We start from the raw sequence: 22380 nt of genomic DNA, 5'->3' as shown, positions 1-22380 counted from the left end.
GAGGCTGATGTGTGTCTGCTCAAAAAGAGGCATTTTTTGCCAAGGAAATTGGATTTAAAAACAGACCACTTTTTTCCCACCATTCAACTCAAACTCATGACATCAATAAAGAAAAGGACTCTGTGATTGCCATTCACAAGTTAATATTAGTGTAAATTAGCCTTAAGTATTTGATAGCAAAAAATGCATTGGTGAAATTGCAGCTTGCTTGTGATACAGTCAAACCTGGATATAACGAAATTGAAAAAAGTTCGCAATTTTTCGTTATATCCAGGTTTTCGTTACATGCAGTTTTGGGTTAAGACTGGTAAGGATTATGCCAAAACGAAATAAAAATTCGACAGATATCAATTCAAGTGAACTCGCCATTCAAAGAATTTATTTAATAGAGAAAAACTGCGTAATTTTCGCTTGCTGTTTTTGCCCGATCGAAGCCACTACTCGGCGCTCCAAGGAAACTAAGGCATCCATGGCTGCTTCATCGTCCTGCGAGCCGACGAAATGGCGCAGAACGTCCACCGCGTCCATCAGTTCCCTCGCGGTGGGAACAGCACAAAACGTATCAGGCTCTGACGAACCGTCACCTTCAAGGCTATCTTTAACGGTTTCAACAAGTGCCGCATCAGTCATCTCTTCCGTAGCCACGGCGCCGTTGTCCACGAACAAAAAGTTGCACAGCTCGACACCGTCGGGCACCCCACCGTTCATGCGTAGTTCATCCCACGCTTCTGCGACCTCGGGTGGGCTTGAAGGTTCGTCTTCAGTGACTGTAGCTTGAATGGCCTTATTTACCTGAGCCTTGGCGAAGCAATTGGTGATCACTTGTGATCCGACCTCTTGCCACGACGCAGCAAGCATTTCGATTGCTTGGTAGATATCCACTTTTGTTGGCCATTCAAGGCGGATGTCCAGGAGCATCTTCTGTATCAATCGACGCCGGTAACAGCATTTAAAGCTGTTAATAACCCATTTGTCTAAGGGCTGTACCAGAGAAGTGCAGTTAGGTGGCAAATGCTGCAGCTCGACCTTAGAAAGCTGTAGGCCTTCCACATGGTGCGCGGAGCAGTTGTCAAGCAGCAAACAAATGCTGCGAACTTGTCGCTTGACATCTTGGTTGAGCTCCTTCAGCCAGTCGTAAAAAATTGCCCGCGACATCCAAGCTTTGGAGTTTGCCACATATTTTACTGGCATCCGCCCTGTTCCTTTAAAACATCCGGATCGGGCATTGCGGAAAATAACAAACAGGATTCGCTTGTCGCTGGCATCAGTGTTGGCGCAAAGCAAAACCGTCACGCGGAGTTTAATTTGCTTTCCACCGCGGCAGTCTTCTCCTTTCAGTGAGAACGTGCGGCTCGGTAACATTTAAAAAAACAGGGCCGTCTCATCAGCATTATAAATGTCGGCAGCTTCATAGTGGCTGAAAATGCCGGGAAGCTTCTTGGCCACCCACGAGGCAGCAGCATCGCTGTCTGCGGAGGCAGACTCGCCAGATACCACTTTTCCGACGACACCGTGCCGGCTTTTAAATCCTTGTAGCCAGCTGTTACTCGCTTTGAAGTCGTCGTGGCCCAGGATACAAGCAAAATCTATGGCTTTCTGCTGCAAAATCGCGCCACTTATGGGCACGTTTTGTGCTCGTCTGTCCAAAAACCATGCAAACACGGCGTTGTCCACATCAGCATACGTCGACGTCTTCAGTCTTTTCTTCTGGGCGCTTGTGCCCGACTCCATCGCACTGCGGATGCTTTGTTCTGCAGCAAGAATGGTTGACAGGGAGCTGGCTGGTATATTGAAGCGGGCAGCGACATCCTTCTTTTTTTCGCCGGCGGTAACCGCATTCAAAATCGAGAGCTTATCTTCAAGCAACAAAACTTTGCGTTTCCTCACAGCAGAACTCATCGTAACGAACCGACACCGTAAACACACACCAACACACACACGTCAACACGCTGACGAAGAAGGCTTACCATAACTGCGCCGCAACACCACGAAAAATTTGTCATAGTAGTGCCACCTAGTGTCAAGCTACAAAATGAAAGCTTAAAAGTTGCTACGCTTGCCACGGAGCGGCGATAGCGGCGCTCAACATCATCATCATCACTGAGGTCTGCTTGTTTGCTGCGATTGCAAGCGTTCTGCTCGCGGTCTACTTTACCTTTTAATATAAAAACTTACTTAAACAATATTCATTAAAGTTGCGCACTGCCCTGTCAAATTTCGGGCAAAACATTACAAGATACAGCTCGATGATCAGAGCCACGGATTCGTTACATCAAGGTCAACTGCCGCAACGAGTTCGTTACATGGAGGTCGCCTATACATGGGCTTCAATGGGGGATGTGCTGGGGAATTGAAAAATATCGTAAAATCCAGGAATTCGTTACATAGAGGTTCGTTACATAGAGGTTCAACTGTAACAGCGAGAGGTGGCGATACCTGTACCTAAATTTTTAGAGCGCAGCTCTTAAGTGCTCGTTCGTGGGTTGAGCCACATCGCTGCTGTCGGTGTAACCGAGCCAGACCATAGATAAATAAATAAATAAATAAAAATAAGCATTGCCGCGACTAGGATTCGAACCCGCAGCACAGTGAACAGATCAGCTTCGCTGACCACTGCACCAAACAACTAGGCTATTGCCGCAGCCGATCACGCTTCGTGTTAAGCTGCAACACACTCTCGCGCTGTGCATTGCACACTAATACTGCTGTCAAACTAATATACACATTCTTCTGAGCTGTGCATTGCACATTGCTCTCTTAATCAAATAATATTATTATCGAACTGATATCCTCTCCAGATGTGCGATGACCCAGCAAAGAAAAATAATGAGCCTACAGAGCCTGAGACACTGACCAGAGCCGCACTCAAATTTCGAAAGACAGAATCGTAATTGTCCCTAGAATCTTTCTGGTTTTTTTGAGGCAACAAAAGCTCCCTCTTTGTCATTTGAACGTGAGAATCTATCGATGCAGGTCAAATTCAGTTCGCCTCAGTGTCCCAAAGAGACATTCACTTGTCCGTGGGTGCTTTTAAGTAGCAAGAGTGTAAACGAAGCAGCTATCTAGTACCTTATTACCTCCACTCAGATTCATTAATGTGCAAAACTGGTGCATCTACTAAAAATGAACAACAGGCATCAAAATACACATGCTCCTAACTGCAAAAGTAACAGCAAGGAAATGGCAAAGAGACATGCACACATCCGAGAAATCAAAGCACCTCCTTGCACAATAATTGTTAGTTCAGCGGCAACTGTTTCAGAAAAAGAAATTAAAAAATTTACTTGTGCGTGTGATAACGTCTTACAGCAGCCCACCAGGTATTCCAGCTAAATGTAGCCAAGCTTTTTAAAAAAGACAGAGTGGCCTAGGCCAGAGAAACCAACTGAGGGTTGTTCAGAATCGCATGGCCTACAGTTTTTTTTGCATTCTTCAATGTTACTTAATTATTAAAGGCTAATTACATAACTTCTAAATTACTGGCTTGAGTGACGAAGTGTCAACATAGAAGCTGTAGACTGTCTTGAAAAACAGGCTCCGTTTCCATCAAGGTGCGATTCAAGTAGCTGTATTTATTGGCCTTCAATTAAAGCTATTATGTGACCAGCTGCTGGCTCACATCTCTACCCCAGCGTGCACTTAAAGCCTCATCAGGAAGGGCACTCCATAAAAAAAAAAAATTGTTCACCGAGGCACGTCTTGAGATGTTGAAGTGCCAGCACCATTGTCAAGTAGAAGCATTTTTTTATTGTGCGAGTTATGGTTTAAGGCCGGAAAAATAACTAGCTTATGTAAATGATAGCATAGTGCAAAAGTTTAAGTCAGCTGTTTTCAGCAAGGCAGAGACGTGCGCATATAGCAATGCAATTTGGCACTTTGCACAAAAGATTCGTGACCATAAATAAATGCAAAGCAGATCTTGCGTCACCAGCTTTTTCACTCACTTCACTGCTGAAAGTGTTGCAGAAATCAAGTGCACTTTCATTTTAATGTGATGTCACATTATTGTGCTGTCGGCAGGTGCCGCGGGATCTGTCATTGCTCTTAGTCAATTTTTCTTTTCTCCAATTTTCGGATGACATCATGGGGAAGCAGCCCTTACATGACTGCAGCTATTACACAAGTGTATATGCTATTACTATAATTATTATTTCAGGCACTTTCTTCCTCTCTGACAAGTGCTCGAACTTAATTTAGAACTGCTATCATGACAAAATATGGCAGAAAAGATATAAAAGATATAATAAATACTGTCGAACCCCGCTACAACGAAATTCACGCATGGGGTGCGCGAGAAATTTCGCTGAAGCGCAAATTTCGCTCTGGCGAAATCAGCCCAAAAACACTGTCAGGTTGGACAACATAGTCCCAAAACATCATCAGGATCGTTAACAGTGTGCTCTGTGAGATGCGGAAGTCCGCTGCAACGTCTCCCTTCTTCCTGCCGCTGGATGCTGCTATGATAATTCGTGCCTTCTCTTCAAGAGAAAGGAACTTCTGCTTCCTAGACAAAGTTGCCATGCTCGTGTCGATTGCAGCGCACAAGCACGAGTGAAAAAAACTAGGGCAAACGCGCTGCTGCTGTTGCCAGGCTGTTACGTTCTTTGGCAACGGATTGGTTGCAGCTCTGGCTTGGAAGAAAATGAGAGCTTGCACCCGCGTCTTGTCGCAAGGCAGCCAGCCCGATTGTCATCACCACCAAGCAATGGTGGTCTTCATGTGCGTTTGTATAGTGCCTAGAATATCCTACTAGTGTGCCGAGCGGACCGCTCTACCAATAGGAGAAGGTGGCAGAGCTCGCGATGCCCTCCAACTTTGGCCGCGTGTGTGACTCCAGCGTGTGTTGTCTGCGAGAAACATTTTGAAGACTGCTACATCGAGAGAAGGTTCAAAGTGACGGTGAACGGTGTAGTCAACGAGCTCACCAGAGATAGACCACGTCTCATGCCCGATGCCATGCCAACAGTATTCGACAACTATCCGAAATACCTTCTGCTTAAGAAGACATCGAAGAGAAAAGTGAGGAACCTGTGTAACCAACCTGCCGCTAAATGGCAAAAGTGCAGTGCCGGTGCAGGTGTCGGCCATGGACCGTCAAGCACGCTCGACGATGTTTCCGACCAGCCGGCAGCAACCGAGGAGCCGAATGAGAACTCATGGCCGCAGCAGCAGAAGGGTTGTATTGCTATTGAAGATCCGCATCCGTTCGACTCAATTTGTATCCTTGCAACCTGGACCAAGTTATCTGAAGCACCTGCTGGCTCTGTAGCCTACGCACGTTATCGAGCGAAAAAAAGAACACTTTGCCACTTTGTATATAGAAAGAATGCTAGCTAACATTTGGAAGCTCGGTGCCTGAACGCAGCTCTGTGGTCGCTAGAGTGTATTTTCTAGGAAAAGAACACTATGTTTTCCCTTTCTGAATATTGAAAGTGTCTTGTGTCTCGACTAAATAGTGTGGTCAGGGCACAGGTTTAGCCATTTGTATAAACCATTCTTGTTACTGTCACTGCCCATGGCCATATTCGCAAATTTCTTGAAGCATGAAAGCAGTGCAGTTTTTCCATATATTGTGGTGAGTATGGCGTAATTCCATGGCCATGAGCCGTTCGTGTGTGCGGATGCTTTATGAATTCGCATTGATGAGCAACTTGTTTAGACGTCTGTCGGAGCGGCCCTGTGGTGCCTCTTGTGTCCAGTTCTCATTGTTATGTTTGCGTGTGTTTCATTCCATGCCCCTTTCGTTTTGTTTGATAACGAAATTGTAGAGCTGTCAAATCTTTATCAACCAACCACAGATGGTTTCTTTTCACTTAATCAACAATGATTCCAGTGTCATGCTTCATCTGATGAAAACTTATAGCTAAATAATTTCAAAATTTTGCTTGTTTTTGTTGCTGTTTTTTTTTTGCTGTTTTTACTGTATTCCAGATTTGTAAATAAGAATCAATGGTACAATCACCATTTTCTTTTGTTCCGTTACAAAGGGAAGCGCAAGCTCATATACACCTGCATTAAGTATTTATGTATGAAGTAAGCTGTGACTTGCAAATAAAACACACCAATAGTGAGTCCTATTCTAACTGCTTGTGTTGATCGTCACATGCGATCTTTGAAGATGGAAGCCATGGCGGGAAAGAGCGAGAGTGTCCTGCTTTTCTATTACCTATATGCGACGCCATTCCGGGTTAGATGTTCTGCTCGCCATTGAGAATGGGGGCCACTACTCGGTCTTTCCACCTGGACAGAGCTGGCTGAGCGCTCACTCAGCATGAAGGTGTACATTAGAACCCCGCTGTTACGTTCCTCACTATAGCGTTTTCTCGGCTGCTACGTCGTTTTCATCCGGTCCCGGCATAGCTTCCTTAGGATCCAATGTATAAGGAACCCCGCTGTTGCGTAGTAGCTGTGAAAACGTTCCCGCATGATACGTCGAAACTTGGCACCCCGCACACGCCTGGGCTGAAGTAGGCAACGCGCTCCAACCGCCATTTTGACTTTTGGCGAGTTTTGGCCGGGCTTGGCCGGGCTTGGCTATGGAACTGGCTGCAAGAAGCCGCACGCCAGTTTGAGAGGCTGCCACTAGGTGGCCGTTCGTGAAAAATGCTCTCACTACCCTAGCTCTCACTTTTAGGGTCGCCGCATGGTTGTTGGACGGGTCGACTCCTCTTCTATCGTGTTATCGTCATTGTGCATTAAGCCTCGTGAACGTCGAACTTGTGCTTAGATGGCGTCGTGCAAGCGGAAGGCGCTTTCCCTTAAGGAAAAGCTGGACGCATTAAACGCAGTCGACAGGCAGCCAGCGCGGAAGAGAGTCGACATTGCCAAGGACCTTGGTCTCCCACCCTCAACGCTTAACAGCATCGTCTCGAAGCGTGCAGAGATAGAGGGGAATGCAGCGCTCTTCGGCCCGAAAGCAAAGCAGGCTCGTGGCACCAAGTATGGAAACCTCGACGAGGCTCTTCTTACCTGGTTCAAGCAAGCTCGCGCTGCCGGTGTCAACTTCAACGACAGCATTTTGCGCGAGAAAGCGATGGACATAGCCGACAAACTGGGCATCACCGACTTTGCGGCGTCCAATGGCTGGATCGACCGTGGTGATTTCTAGCGAGCGAAAGAAACGGCAAGCCACCATTCTGGGCTTTTTTAAGTCCTAAGCGCACTCTGTGGAAATAAATTGTCTATAGTTGAAACTGCACTTTTTTCATTCATTTTCGGAGCTTTGCACACTGTTGCGTTTTCCCGGCTGTTACGTTATTCTTCCCCGGTCCGGTGGAAAACGTATGAACAGGGTTCCGCTGTATATGATATCCTTCACTCGCGATCGCGATGCGAGGATTACAATCGACTGGCCCCTAGTCGAATAAAATCTCGATCGGAAGTTTCCATGTAGCACAATGAGTCCGGACCATACTGGATCGTTCAATCACAACAACGTAATGCGGCCAACGCATTAACTTTCGTTGCTTATTTCAAGTTGGGTACCTCGCTCAACATAAGGCAGTCAATATCGCTTCTGCTTAAGTCCTTCCGCGGTTCACCATAAAGAATAAACGAATAAAAATTTAGCAAACTGGACCTGGTGGTACGTGTCAAACGCTTCGCAAAGTGCTGTTTCAGTCCAGCCTTTTCTCCTGATATTGCCAGGCCGGTAAGATTGTATGCAGCCAGTAGTGTTTTTATGCAAAAAGTGCTCAAAAAGCATTCAGAGACAGGCTTTCGCAGTGAAAAGCGCAGCGCACCAACAACAGACTTGCCACAATTACGCTGCCTTGGCAGTCAACGCAGCGTGGTGGCACCTTAGCAATTGGCAGCGCCACCACGCGGTGGCTGCGGGAAGACATCACCGTGGCGGCCACGCGAGCGCGCTCCTTCGGCACATTAGCAAGTATATTCTAGGCACTATAGCGTTTGAATGAGTGGATCAATTGGTTCCAGCGAAAGTTTAGTGAAACAAAGCAGCATGGACCTACGGTAGTACACAGATGGGCGGCGATATGCTTGTTTTATTGTAAGAAATTTTTGAACCCAGCTTCGCATAGCAAAAATTTCGTTGAGGCGGAAACGCGCCCCAAAAACAGTTCGTTGTGATGAGAAATTTGTTCCATTACTTTCTATGGCGAGCTGACAGGGAATTGGAAATATTTCGTTGAAGCGACGTCCATTGTAGCGGGGTTCGACTGTATTCTCCGTCTGTGCATAAATCAACTAATTCATTCATTGCAACCTAGAAAATTAAATGACCAATGCTTTTCATTGGATTGAAAGACAGCTACTGCAAATGGCAGCAAACAGGAGAGGTAGAGCCTGCCCCTTTTTCGTGACAGAAACATCAAACATATGAGGAAAACTTGCCCAGATCATCTGATACTGCTCACTGAAACTGTACAAGAAAAATCCTAGCTGCTCAAAGAGGCTTTGAATGCCACCGTGTTAAACTCACCCAATTCGTTGAGTGCAAAGGAGTCAGTAATGACTCTCTCAGAAAACTTGTATGTTTCGCAGCACACCAGCACGGGCACATTCCTCGACTTGGCAACAAGCGCTATCTGAGAGGTGCCAATGTGGCCCATGACATAGCCATTAGCCAGAAGAGTACTGGCTCCAAGTACAACCTTCGTCACCTGAAAGAAAGCAAAGTGCTCCATTAAAAACAACCCTGCAGCTTTATCAGATGAGGTTAGAGTTGCGAGTTTCACATGAGATTCTGGAAAATTAACCATTCTGGAACAAACTTTGCAACAAGCAAAAAGTCAATATGAGGCTGCCTCTTTATGGCCAACTAAAGAAACAAATTTATAATCTTCAGACTAAAGTGACCTCTTGATGATGGCAAAAAAAAAAAAAATGCAGTCCTGCACACTGCATCAAGCTGATAAACACAAGAAAAATAACCACAAAAACAAAGAAGTGATTTGAAAAAGAAAAAATACTTCCAGTTGCATGCAAAATACCCATCCACAAATCTTTCCTTGCCTCATTTACAGCTTTCATCAATATGCACAATGGCCTCTCTTTAAATTACTGAAGTCCTTCGGCTTCTTATACCAGTAAATAGAGCCTTCTGCATTCTTGACAAGCTCCACCTTGACTACCTGCGTTTAAGTTTCAAGCTTTGACAATATTCTTGAAGAGTAATGAAGCACGCAGTTACACATAAATAATTGTGAATCATTACAGTGTTGTGAATTACTGTATTTAAACTCGTCACCAAATGAGCACTTGCGAGCTCCATGCTTGTTAACAAATGTAAGATAAACTCACAGCACAGTCATGAGTGTGTAATGTGAATGTTTAAGAGTTAGCTGTGGTGTGAGATGGGCTAGACGTTTTCACTTCCAATGTCAAGCTCGCCGAATCACTTGGGGGTCTGAAGGTCCTGCGTCCTCCATGGAATTTCAGTGTTTTATAGCATTAAAGTGTAAACAACTATGGCTACTCCTCTGTGATGCTCAAGTGCTTGCCGGCTTTCCAAGCATACACTGGGACAGCTGGGGGTGCTGTATTGTGCCGAGCAAGCTATCCCCGCCAGAGCTCCCATCAAAGGAAAAGCATGCTGTGATGTGATCGGTGTGCTGCCAAGGTGTACGCTATGGACGCTGACAATGAAAGCACGAAATTGAGTTACTGGCTAAGAAAAGCTAATGCTTTAAAAGCAGAGAGGAGGAAAGTGCGCCTTTGTGATCATGGATTGTGTAGCAAGATGAAATCATATGAGAGAGTGATACAGCGGCATGTGTAGAAAGGTGCTAGTAATAGCATAGCTGGCATAGTGCTGAGAGCTGTGGGCTGTGCCACCTGGCTGCATATGCATAATGCACCTGAAGGAGCAGCGCAAATGTGACAAAACGAGCATGAAAATCAAAATGAGGCAGAGAGGAAACAGCTAGAGGCAAATGCGGAAGTGCAGCGGCAGTAGCAAGACCACAAAGCAAACTGGCAACGATGAGGTGCACGAGAAAAAATTCAACGGGTTCCAAGGGCTGAAGACGGATGCCATGTGCACCAGTGACAACTATAGCACAAACAGGCAAAAAAAAAAAGTTACATCCTATTTAGTTCTCCTAGAATGCACCCACGTGAATTTCTTGTTAAAGTGTCCTGTTTTTCCTTCCACATAATTTGTGCTGTTTTTGCATGATAGAGGTCACGCCCCAGAGACAAAAGCTTGAAAACCATACATTCTACAGTAACCGCATGTAAACATGCCCACAGATGTGCTCATAATGCACAAGCCACAAAGAGGACGATTTTTCTTTGCGGCCTGTATGAGCAGTCTTGAATTGAGAACCACTGTCACAGACAATAATTTGGGATTAGGCTGTATGCGAGAAAGAAAACAAAACTACTGCATTGCCCAACTACCCGGTCAGTGGGTATTCGTCTCAGCGGATAAGTATCCATAGACTTGTAATAAAGAAACTATAAGAATTAATTTCGGCCTATGCACAACCCTATGGCTTCAATGGAAAGCGTACAGGTGCGTCAAGATTTTAATAGGTAGAAAAAAAAAACAAGAAAGCCTGGAACTGGGAGTCCCAGGGATGCAGACAACACACAAAGGCAGCCTTTCTAATAACCAATAATAATGAAGCAAACGAAGCAAGCAAGCAAGCTTTTCTTAGCACACAAAAAAATAAAATTGAGGGACATACCTCCTTCATGATGTAGGATACACCTGTGATGAGAACGTAAGTACAACTGATTCCAAGATCGGACAAATAATTCAACATTTCCCGACCTACAAGTAAGGAAGGCATATCAGATCACTTATCCTGAGATGTACACCAGGAAGAGAACACAAGTTTTCACAATACAATCATATCAAACATTTTGAGCACTAACCTCGATACTGCGGCCGACTGTCGACAACAATGACTCTGAACTTCTTCCCAGATTCGTGGGCCAGTTTGAGAACACCCTTGACCAATGATGAGCTGTAATAAATGACCACAATGTGAATGTGCATGTGTGAGAGAACAAGATGACGGTCCTGGCGCGATATTCCACAAATGAGGTTGCCGACATGTATCACCTGACCCAACCAAGATGGTCGACCTCACACTTCAAAACAATACAAGACGACAGTGCCCAGCCTGTTGCCTACTCCTTCCATTACGCATTTTGTCCTTCTTAACCTCACTTCTGGCACCCATCCTCTAGCTTTCAGAACATTTCAAACACTATCTTGGCCATCACGGCTGAATCAACAGCACTGTGCGGAAAAGCCCCGTGCCGGGATTTCACAAAGGGCCCATTTTTGTTGGCTTCAAGTTTACTGTCTCAATGTGCACAAAGAAAGCAACTGATTCCACACAGAAGCGCTCAGCACTTTTGATGACAGGCACGTGTGCAATATTGACATAAGCTAAATAACCATTAATTAAGTTTCATTATGAAGAAAGTAAAGCAAAAAATTTTAATTAAAGATTATCACAGGCATAGAACATGCCTAAAAGCCCGCAAATCTGTATTGTCAAAATGGTCCAATAAACACCCTGCCATCCCTCTCCCCTGCTCCCTCTTTCACTATGTTGCCATGTTCTATGGCTTCTGTTTATTATTATAGCTTGCGCTGCGTCGACAAAAAATAAAATCGCCAATGGCTGACTGCTGAACATGAACATGAACAATAAAAGGACAAGGCTTTCTTAAGCATAATGCCTAATAGAAAACTAAGCATACAGCTGGATAATACACGAATGGCCAACCATCGTACATGTGCTACACTGGGTCTCCTCTGGTATAATCAACACACAAAAGGAATGCTGAGAGAGAAAAAATAAGTGTTCAAAAAAAAAAAAATAAGCAGCATAGTCACAAAAAATGAATTTCAGAGCCACTTCAAGACCTAGTGAACATCTGTTGGCTGAAGCCACAATGTACTGCTGCAGGTCATTTCTTGGGCATACTTTTCAGAATAACACTGATAAATTAAGAGCAATATAAAATTTTTTGCATTATTGTTTGAATGCAGAGATAAAAACTTTGTGCACTGATGTAGTGATTGACCTATAACAAGAGGCACACGCTGTAGCTCTAGCCAAACCTGGCTTAGGATAGGTTTACGAAAACTTAACGGATGAGAACAGGCTGGCCCGATCATTTTTATTTCATACCTACTACAAAAATAAAGCAAGAAAAACTGGCACATGGGTGCAGAGGAAAATGTGACAGGACTCAATGTACAGTCATGGCCATAATAATACAGAGCACGCATCAGCAATTAAGCACCTCTAGCAAATTAACTAGAACTGAGGAACTTTACACAAGTAGCAGGAAATGCCACTGATTTCTTCAGTTTATATGTGAACACACCAGTGGCATTTCCTGCTGCTGGTGCGCTTGCATATAAACTGAAGAAACCTTCACATTTTCTTTATGAAACCTGTGAGAAACATTCAAAGTCAAAGCATGCTCCGTATTAGACTTTACTTGCACATGACTAAAAACTCATAGCACATAACGTAATATAGCCACACCAAACTGTTCATAATTACGGGTGTTGGAGCAGACCAAGTGAATGTTTGGACGTATTGCTGCCCATTAGAAATAGCAGTGCAGAGTCCCAATGACTAGGCACCTAGGTATTTTACACAATGATATGATACGAGATGTGCAAAATCTGCGAATCTCGTTCAGACTGCAGGTGTCACAAGTTGCAGAGCTTTCTCGAGTTTACAAGCTATTGACAACGGCAAGCAAGTTACATGGAGAATATAATCAGTACTAAACAGTGGTTAATACCCCACTGACTAACGGCCCTGCCACAGACTAACTACACCAGTACCAGTACATATCCTTTTAACCTGCTACTCAATGCAACAAGCCGTTGGATAAGCTAAGAGTTCTACATTCAAGTCATATGCTTTTCTTATCACCTAACAGTAAGACATTTAGATGAGCCACATTCCTTCAAGAACACAAATGGAACCTAGAAACTGATGCTGATTAGACAGGGCATACATAAGGCAGCAAGTTTGTTGCAAACGACTGTAATGCGACTTCCAGTCACCTGTACTTAGCTGCCTAAAACTGATATATTTACAGTAACAGAAGCGCAGTCCCATTCTACAATACCTGGAACATGCTCAGCTATATAGAGTGAATCCTTTGTGCGTGAAATCCTGAGAGAAATCATGCTCCAATACAAAGCAAACAATCCAACACACAAACTCCAGCACAAATTTATCCTAAGGCATAACTACATAGATGAACTAAAAGGTGATATTTACCAGCAATATGTCAGAATGACATCCTCGTCCATTATCTTTTGTTGTGCCTCACCCGTGATCTGCTTCTTGGCCAGACATATTTCCTCATGAACAAACCTGCTGATAAAATCTGTGACATCTTCCTTCACCTATACAAAGAAAGAAAACAAAACTACAAAAGAGCCCATAACACAGATAAAAAAGAAAGAACGCTATAATCCAATGCTGTTCTTCAGGGATGTGTGTGTGTGCTTTAAATTCCCCTGGTGGGGGCATTTCTTGCCTTCCTGTGGGTTACCACTCGGTCTTCGTGAGCGTCTTTGCCCCATGCAAACTGAGTCGTCTTGCTTCGCGTGGCAGGTGCATTCGTTTTGCAGCATGACCTGCGGCTGCGTCGCGCTGTCTGGTATCGTGATGTGAGGGCGCGGAGGTGACGAAAGCATGACTACGGCTCAGATACAGTCTAATGTAATCGCTTGTAGGCGGAATATGGGGAGTGGCGATTTTCGCAATTTCGAAAGCCAGTTTTTCACAGAAAAGTTATTTTTTGAAGTTCAAGGATTTTTCAGACTGTTCGATTACTCATACCATTTCCCGGGTCCCACCAAGTCTGAAAAATCAGTCAGCGTCTGCAATGATAAGAGCAAGTACAATTCAGCTAGGATAACAGCAGTGTGCCAGTGCTGTTGAGGTATGTGAACACGAGGCATACCTTGCACTGCATTCTGCCCCCATGGCCTACGTGAAGCCGTCATGTGCAGCAGCTTCAGAAGCATGAGCGCTCATGGTTGTTTGTGCTATGTAGGGCTTGTCTGGTCAATGGGTGAGGCAGTTTTGACTCCACTCAACCTAGCGAATTGGACACTTTCGCCAGGCTGTGCATGCTCTAAAACTGAACAAGGTCTCTGTTTCCTTCCTGCTGTGCATAAATTTGTGGTGGCTGAAGGTGCCGCCAGCCAAAACGGAAGAGCCAAGATAGTCGAACTTTGGGCGAACCAGCATGAAGGCGTGCCCGAAACTTCTAGGTAGAGGGATCAGTTAGGCCCTGGCATTTTCCAAGAGTGTCTGTGCAACTAATTCCCTTGAGCCGTATGCTGCTTACACTAGAATAATTGTACTATCATTGCTGCAAGCTCTCAAAAGCATCCCGCGTTCTGCAGGGCTCAAATTGCCAGCAATGAAAGCTTCATTATATAGTCAGGTACAACTTAAGTCTGCAGTGATGCTCCGCCCACTTTTAGGGCTGATGCACAGAATTCCTCCATGACAAAAATGTAGGCCGTTGTTAAAGCTTCTCTTGTCACCTAAACAATAAGCTAATCACAAGAAAAATTTTATAAGCTCTAGAATTTTCTTACCTGGCTTTTTTAATAAAGTCAAACATTAAAATGGTGATTTCGTGAACTTTTGCAACTGGCCAACGGAGTAATATAGTACGCCGCGGACCGTGGCCCAGTGTTAACAACTACTGTTTTTTTAACTTGCATCCTACTATAGAGGGCAACAACAAGGTCCAATTTAATGACGATCATCTAGGGAAAAAGCGTGCCACCACTACTAAAGCTTGAACTTTCTTAAAATCGCAGTGCGAGTTAATCAGTTACTCATCACGAAAATGTAAAGCAGTCCAAAGCAGTGGTTGTCGCATCGTTTCTGTGTGAAGGAAGGGGAATCAGATCTTCATTCATGACCATTTTTTTTTTTTTTTTCAGCTATAGTACACTCAGCTCTGTGCAGAAAAAAATGCTGGAAGGGCTTCAAGACTAATCTTTCAGTAACATACACAATGATAATACATCCTAAGGGTTAGATCCTTTGGGCATGACCTGTCTATCTTGCAACAGCAAGTGACACTGGCTCTTAAAAGAAATGACAGCCTGCCTCAATGCTAAGGAAAGGTGCAGGCAAGAGAGTTAGCAGGTAGCCTGCAAACTTCTTGCATTACGTAAACAAATTCAACCAGATTACATCTTAGATCCTCGGCCCAACTGGATTAAGATAGCCTGCAGCTGCATTCTTGTGGATCAACTACCTAGTGCATCTAATTCCTGTCATGCAATCTATAACCAAACAATATAGTTTGAAATGTCAGCATACTTTGATGGCCTCACAAATGAAGGGGTCTCGAGTTTATGGTTGAAGTTCATCTCAGTTCCCTGCACCTGATGGTTCGAGATGCACAAAATCCAGCCTCTGCATAGTTCACTACAGAGTAAAACAACGCCTTCCACCTGCCTGCTCCAAATGGAGCTTTCCATTCACAGATACTTTTCTCACATGTACGACTGCAGTATACAATTCTGCCACACTGAGACGGGCTCAGCTGCTTTTTCCGGATGTCTGGATCACCCATTCAACAAGAACAGACTGATAATCAATTAGCATAGCATTCTGAATGTAACGCACAGTTATGAGTGCTTGAGGCAAGACGAGAACGGGACAAACGCTGCACTCCCAGCATCCAAAGTTTCTAAATCATGTTCACGTTATATATTCTCTGGTTAATAATGCAATGAATAACAAATATAGCTACTGTCGCCGCTGGACTACCTAAAAGAGCACTTGTGAGCTTCTGCCAACTGCAGCCAGCACCACTCAATGCTAAGCAGAATAGCATGCAGACAAGAGCAGGTTTTCAAACATCTCACACAAAACTATATTGTTTGGTTATAGATCGCATGGCAGGCATTCGATGCACTAGGCAGTTGATCCATAAGAATGCAGCTGCAGGCTATCTTAATCCAGTTGGGCCAAGGATCTAAGATGTAATCTGGTTGAATTTGTTTACGTAATGCAAGAAGTTTCCAGGCTACCTGCTAACTCTCTTGCCTGCACCTTTCCTTAGCATTGAGGCAGGCTGTCATTTCTTTTAAGAGCCAGTGTCACTTGCTGTTGCAAGAAAGACAGGTCATGCCCAAAGGATCTAACTCTGGGATGTATTATCATTGTGTATGTTACAGGGCATTAAAAATAAATAAAAGAAAGTTAGACTGAAAGATTAGTCTTGAAGCCCTTCTAGCATTTTCTTTTCTGCACAGAGCTGATTGTACTATAGCTGAAAAAAAAAGCTTACAGTGAAAGCTTAAGCTGAAACCCCAGGTCAACAGCCCACCCTCATGTCACAAATGAAATAGCAGTAGGGCACCAAAGTCTATACCTTTGCTGCCGGTTCAGTATCCTCGATTTCAGATATACGGGCCTTGAGAAATGTCACCGCATTCTGCATGCTCATGCTCAGAGGCCGACATTTGTTCAGAAACCTACGGGAAAAAAAATAACAGCATTCAAAAGGGGCATTCACAACACTGCATGGCTAATCTAAAATGCAGGTTACGCAAGAAAAGTACAAACAAACAGGTCACAAGTAGCGCCTACAACATTTTACTGCACTTTGCTGCTGCAGCACACTCTTCAACAAGTGATGAAATTGTGCAGTTAAAACTTGATTTAACAATGCTTTTTAGCTTTCACAATTTTGTGTCCACAGAATACCAGAAGTAAATTTTTTTTGCATTTTCAATGCAACAATATTTAACCAATATTTAACCAATATTTAACAATATTTAACCGAGGCGTGCACTAGAGCACGTGCATGAAATGGAAGTTAATGTCACCTGGCTGACAGATGCAAACCGCATAGGCACATGGAAATGTGATGACGATGGTCGTAGTGGCTAACGCGCTGACTGCCGTACCACCTCGGGTAGTATGGGCAAGGCTGGCAAACGTGGTGTCGAGTGAATCCACTAAAACGCATGAGTGTAGATGCAGCCAGCCAGGGCAGCCTGCAGCTCTCGTTAATTCTATCTTGCCCGTAATATTACCTTCAGTCATGCTTCGTGCTCAGAGGCAGCACGATGCATTTATAGACTCCCAGAGCTCGGTAAAAGGACCGGAACAGTCAGGGCTGTAGGGACACCTCACTCTGCACTCAAGACGATGCGTGCTCACGCTTGCAGTGAAAGAAGCAATGAGGCATAGGGTGGGCCTGATTTCATTTCATCAGGTGCTGACTGAAGGACAGTTCTCGCTTTTTCCAATATAGAGAAAGAGGGGCGATATGGGTATGGGGGAACCAACATGTCTTGCCGCCGCCCGCTTTTCTTCATTTCCCTGCCCGCAAGGCAGGCGATGAAATATGCTGTCCTATCGGTGCTGTGCTGTGCACTCAATCACGGGGTGGGGTTGGAAGCTAGAACTGTCAGCGATTTAAGTGGGGCAAACATATTTACCCCCATTCAACCTCACAACTCACAGCGTCAAAAACAGACCAATAACATGAAGGCCAAGTCTAAGAGCGGTTCACTCACTCAACATTCTTGTCAAACTGTTCTCTCAGATCCTGAGAAACTCTTTTGCTGGCATCACAAGTGTAGTCTTCCACCAGCTGCCAAAAAGAAAAAAAAAAATGAAGCATGGCCCTGCTACTGAAATAGTCAATTTTTAAGATTCGATGAACAACAGTTTGGAAACCCTGCCATTACTATGCTTTAATAATGTGCTCCATGAATGTGAACGACTGCACACTCCTAAACAGAGAAAAACAAACAGAGCAATAGGTTCTCAGATTTCAAAAACCGACTATAATCCTCTTACAGTGCACTTATGTTATTTCCTTTTTATTGGTGCAGCTGACAATGATATTAATAACAGAGCTAAAGCTTGTAACATCAGACGCTTGTAATAAAAAAAAAATTATAAATGTCCAGAGGAAGCAGAGGATGAGACAAGCATCCCACCTTTGCAAATCAACATTAAAACGGCTTTATTAGTCTCTGCTACGAAGAAGAATGAGTTCTTTGGTTGCTACCAAGTAAATCTGTGATCGCGCTTAGCTGCATAGCCTCAGCGAAGAACTTAGCACCTTGGTGCTGCTAAGATTATTCTTTTGGGCGCCTCAATGCACTCCAGCCTCAATTTGCTACTTCAGCGGGTGAGGACAACTACACCTATTTTTGTTCTTAGTAAAATTAAGTTGTCTGGCTCGGCGCGGCTCTGCTGGTATTTCTGCTGGTGCCTTACACGGCACAAAAATTCCCGACAAATTTCAAATTGAAAATAAAACATTTCCATCCATCACACAATTGAAAACTTGCGAAATTGATAATGATGTCTGCAGCATTATGCGCTCAGTCAGCTGGAAGTTGATGGCAATGTGTACAGTGAACTAGAAGCAGGGGTAGTTGAAAAAGTGGGAGCTGTGTCGCATGGGTGGCTTGAAGCCAGAAATGAAGACTGCCAACAGGGGCACTCGCTACTCCTGAGCAGATGAGCAGATGATGGCGCACCACTGCCTCTGCCACCAAGAAGTCTGCTTTGGTGGTTGCGTATCTTCGAGGTCATTTGCTCAGCTGCGGCTTTGAGGTGGCCAGGTGAGTCACAGACTAGGACTATAGTTTCTTAATGTGCAAAGGTTGACTGGAGTCAGTGTTTGGTTTCTTATGAAGGCGCTATTTAAATTAAATATCGCGCTTCGCGCTACTCGGCAATAGCAGACCAGCGCATTAACTCTATACCAGTGCCACTGTAGGCAGTCAACACTTCCAGCTTTCGGCCAACATTCAAAACCACCCCAGATTTTAACGCAACAGCGATAAGGGCCCCGTGTCACAGAAAAGCTGGCGTCGTAATCAGCGTCAGTGGCTGTGAGGTAAAGATTCCCCGAAAAATCACAGAAGAGCAACCTAGGCGGCAGGTGGGCCTTCAAGGTCACACAACCTTGTGACGCCATCACAACCTGCCCACTGGATAGTGAGAAAACTGCCCATCGCGGCAGGTGGCAGGTAAATTAATGACTGGCCACGAGAGGTTGCTTGGGGAGAGCAACTAGAGTCTCACAAGCCCACCGGTGGTTATGTGCCATTGCACAGCAGTGGCAAATAACTGAACCACTGAACCACTGCGGCAAGAGTGGTATGGACTCCCAGAGATCTATGAATGTGAGGCAGAGAATGAACAATTCAGCACATATATGGGCATTAACCCATTAATGCTATCGTGTCATACCCTCAGAGCGGAGATTAGGTGTCCCCTCCAGCTACGGACAGACACCAAACTTTTTTGCACTGCGACACTAGTACTGCACTCCCAGTACGCAGAGTACGCAAGTGCAGTGTGGAGTCCTCATCAAAAGGGTTTAAAACGGCAACTGGAAAGATTGCAAAGGATGTCAGCACGTTTTATATGCTCTAAATACCGCCGCACTGATTCAGTCACAGCAATGCTAAAAGAGTGTCAGTTAGAATCACTAGAAGTAAGAAGAACAAAGCAGAAATTGAAACTTTTTTTTCTGATAATGAATGATAAAGTCAAAGTTAATAAACATCACTATGTTACACCTCCCCTGAAGCGTTGCCCTCGGAAAAATCACAGTAAGGTATTACAACCTATTATTACACGTACTGATGTCTATCGCTACTCCTTTTTTCCCGATGCTGTAGAAATTTGGAATCAACTACCAAGTGACGTTGTGGACCAAACAGATGTAGAAAAATTTGTGATAGGTGTGAACGCGTTCCTGGAAGATTGCGGTGCAAATCTGTAATTCTGTGCATTTGAGTGTTTCTTTTTTTTTAGCGAAGAGAATTGCACTTGTGTTTGTATATGTTTCCCTCCCTGTAATGACCCTCATGCAGAGGGTTAACAGTATGAATAAATAAATAAATAAAAAAATAAATTACAGCTTGCCCGTAAAAACTTGGGCTGCAGCTTCTTGCCTTTTCCCACTTACATAAAAGCTCCATTTTCAGTGCGTCTAGCCTCCCTGTCATTAGAATGCGGTAATCTACCACTACAGGCCAACTTCAATTTTTCCTCAGTGTCCTTTTACCTGTAGCATGACATTCTTTATTCAAATACTTATTATGTCTGCCCAACTGCCCCCCCCCTCGAGTCTACCTCATTAACCAACTGCATGAAACATACTTTAACCGAAGGGCTTTAATGACCAATATAAAACACAACTGCTGCTAAGCATGATTTCAAACTTGATTTAACAGCACCACAGCGTGACTGGTGTGTCTCCCGTTTTTACCTACGAGAACTTAACTTGAAAGATAGAGGTGTGACTGAACAATGTCAACAGTCTAAGTGCACCCAGTGACCGTGCTTTGCTCCTAGATAAAACAGAAACCGGCACAGTAAAATGCTAGAACTGCTCAAATTCGAATATTCTACTTACAGATTTGAATGCTGAGAGCATGGCGATGCAACGGGCATTTGAGCCGATGACAACACCTTCTGCTATCTGAAGCCCAGTTCGAAACACCGCCGGATGGATACAAGAACCAGACAACCTGCAACAACAATGCACACTAGACCTCTACAAACTGTATAAATTCAAATGCTTTCAGGGTGCACAGCATTTCCCATACAAGTATCTTGCAGTTAAACTAATGCAGGAGGTGACAGTTAAGAAAAATAAAACAAGAAAAACGTGGCAAGTTCCCTTTTGAATGTAGAGTATGTCTGGTGCTGTAGGTAATAACGAAAAGACACAAAAATGTCTTCAACAAAATCGTGCCGTGACTTTTCGACTGCTCGGCTTTGTCTGGCATGAACCACCTTGCACCTTCCAGTGAAATTAAGGTGAGATCGTGCATTTGCACTAGAATTATAATTATGGCAAGGCTGAAGCTGGAAGGTGGTTCACGCCAGACAAAGTCGAGCAGACAAAAAGTCACGGCACGATTTTGTTGAAGACATTTTTGTGCCAATGCTAGTCCATGGCAATGGACTTGCTTGCCCAATATGCTGAAAGGGGCCTAGACTCACCCTGTACGTGGGGTTGATGGAAAGCACAGTAGAACCAGAGTTTAGAAAATCGGCATAAACTACAACTTCATCTTTAATTTCTCTGCTTTCACTGTGCATTAAGAAAAGATCATTTTGGGAGAACACTGCTTATGACGCACCCTACTGATATCAAGGCATTTCTCATAACTGACCGAGGAGGTGTTTCAAGAACCTTTAAGGGCCCTCAAAGAAAGTTGAAAGCAAACAAGACACCATAAGTGAAAAGAAAAAAAAAAGATGTTAAATCCTACCAGAACCTAAAGCATATTCTGACTGTTACATTTTATTTTTAACTTTTCTCCCGTCCCAACATACGTTTTGTTGTAAAAGGCTGGCTCAGGGTGCTGTTATAAAATTACCTTGTTGTAATGTGTCCAGTAAAAGGACGGACGTTTTCGTGCAGTCGACAATATTTACTGTTAATTCCAAACAACAGGAAGATTTTCTTTCATTCAGCGTTTGTCAAAATTCAGCACTGGCTGAAGACTTTACAAGCCAGTACAAAATGACCTGTATACCCCAGTCACCTTTCAAATTATCATGAGAAATAAAATGATAATAAAGAGCAAACTAGTACCCTTAGTTATGCTGACAAGGTTTAACATTCGTGAGGCCTAATCAGAGTACAAGTTCATGCACAGCGAAAGCTCGCTAATTCGATTCTCGTTAATTGGAAATTCTGATAATTAGAACTGCTCGCTTGGTCTCAGCCAACGACCATGTAAGTCAACGATGTCATCCGTTCGCTAATTCCGACACGCTCCTGAAGGGAGGCCGCATCCACGTATGACCGCTAAAATGCCCTATTCAAAACTAGGCATGCCCGTTGAAAGTAGAGATAGTTGAAATAGCTCTACTCAAAACCTGAATTCCATGCTGCAGAATCACTTGCAGCCCACGAACCTCTGACAACGGTGTGCCTGTCATTGAAAACAGAACAGCCTGCTTAGTTTATCTTTGCACCCACCCGCACCGGCGGTGGTTGACCAGATCAGCGAGCCAACCGACGTTAAGGACGCTGATTTACGTGCATGTCGGCGTGTCGCTGGTTTTGTCTTCCCCCCTCTTTTCTTCTCTCCGCTTCAGTGCTGTTGAGCATTTCCTTCGCTTCCAGTCTGCCGAAACTGCGCATTCCGCACGTGCCATTCACAGTTTGTGCGGTGAAACCTTCTCACACTTGACAGCGCCGCTTGTAAGGAATGTGATGCAGTAGTGGTGGAGCTCCACTGCGTCGTACCATGATGAATGCCGAGGAGGCCCTTAAGATTTTGGAGCAGTTCTGCTTCGCCACTCTCAAAAGTATACCCGCATTGATGGAAATGTGAGAGACAGTCGCTGCCGCGCCATTCTTATCTCAAAAGCAGGTACCCTT

At 44.3% G+C, this 22380-nt stretch overlaps 1 protein-coding gene across 2 annotated transcripts in view; it reads right to left on the bottom strand.

Annotated features, from left to right (window-relative positions):
- The window catches only part of eIF2Bdelta (eukaryotic translation initiation factor 2B subunit delta), a 34288-nt gene that overhangs the window by 548 nt on the left and 11360 nt on the right, over positions 1 to 22380 (bottom strand). For both annotated transcript variants that reach the window (XM_077631947.1, XM_077631946.1), the window contains exons 7-13: positions 20395 to 20509; positions 17525 to 17601; positions 16372 to 16474; positions 13236 to 13363; positions 10846 to 10937; positions 10656 to 10741; positions 8444 to 8624 (exon numbers count right to left, since the gene is read on the bottom strand). In XM_077631947.1, the coding sequence (XP_077488073.1) occupies positions 8444 to 8624; positions 10656 to 10741; positions 10846 to 10937; positions 13236 to 13363; positions 16372 to 16474; positions 17525 to 17601; positions 20395 to 20509 (782 nt within the window). The remainder of the gene's footprint in view (positions 1 to 8443; positions 8625 to 10655; positions 10742 to 10845; positions 10938 to 13235; positions 13364 to 16371; positions 16475 to 17524; positions 17602 to 20394; positions 20510 to 22380) is intronic.

Source organism: Amblyomma americanum, chromosome 7 (genome assembly GCF_052857255.1).
Source record: "Amblyomma americanum isolate KBUSLIRL-KWMA chromosome 7, ASM5285725v1, whole genome shotgun sequence".
NCBI lineage: Eukaryota > Metazoa > Arthropoda > Arachnida > Ixodida > Ixodidae > Amblyomma > Amblyomma americanum.
This window is presented reverse-complemented; position numbering and strand designations above follow the sequence as displayed.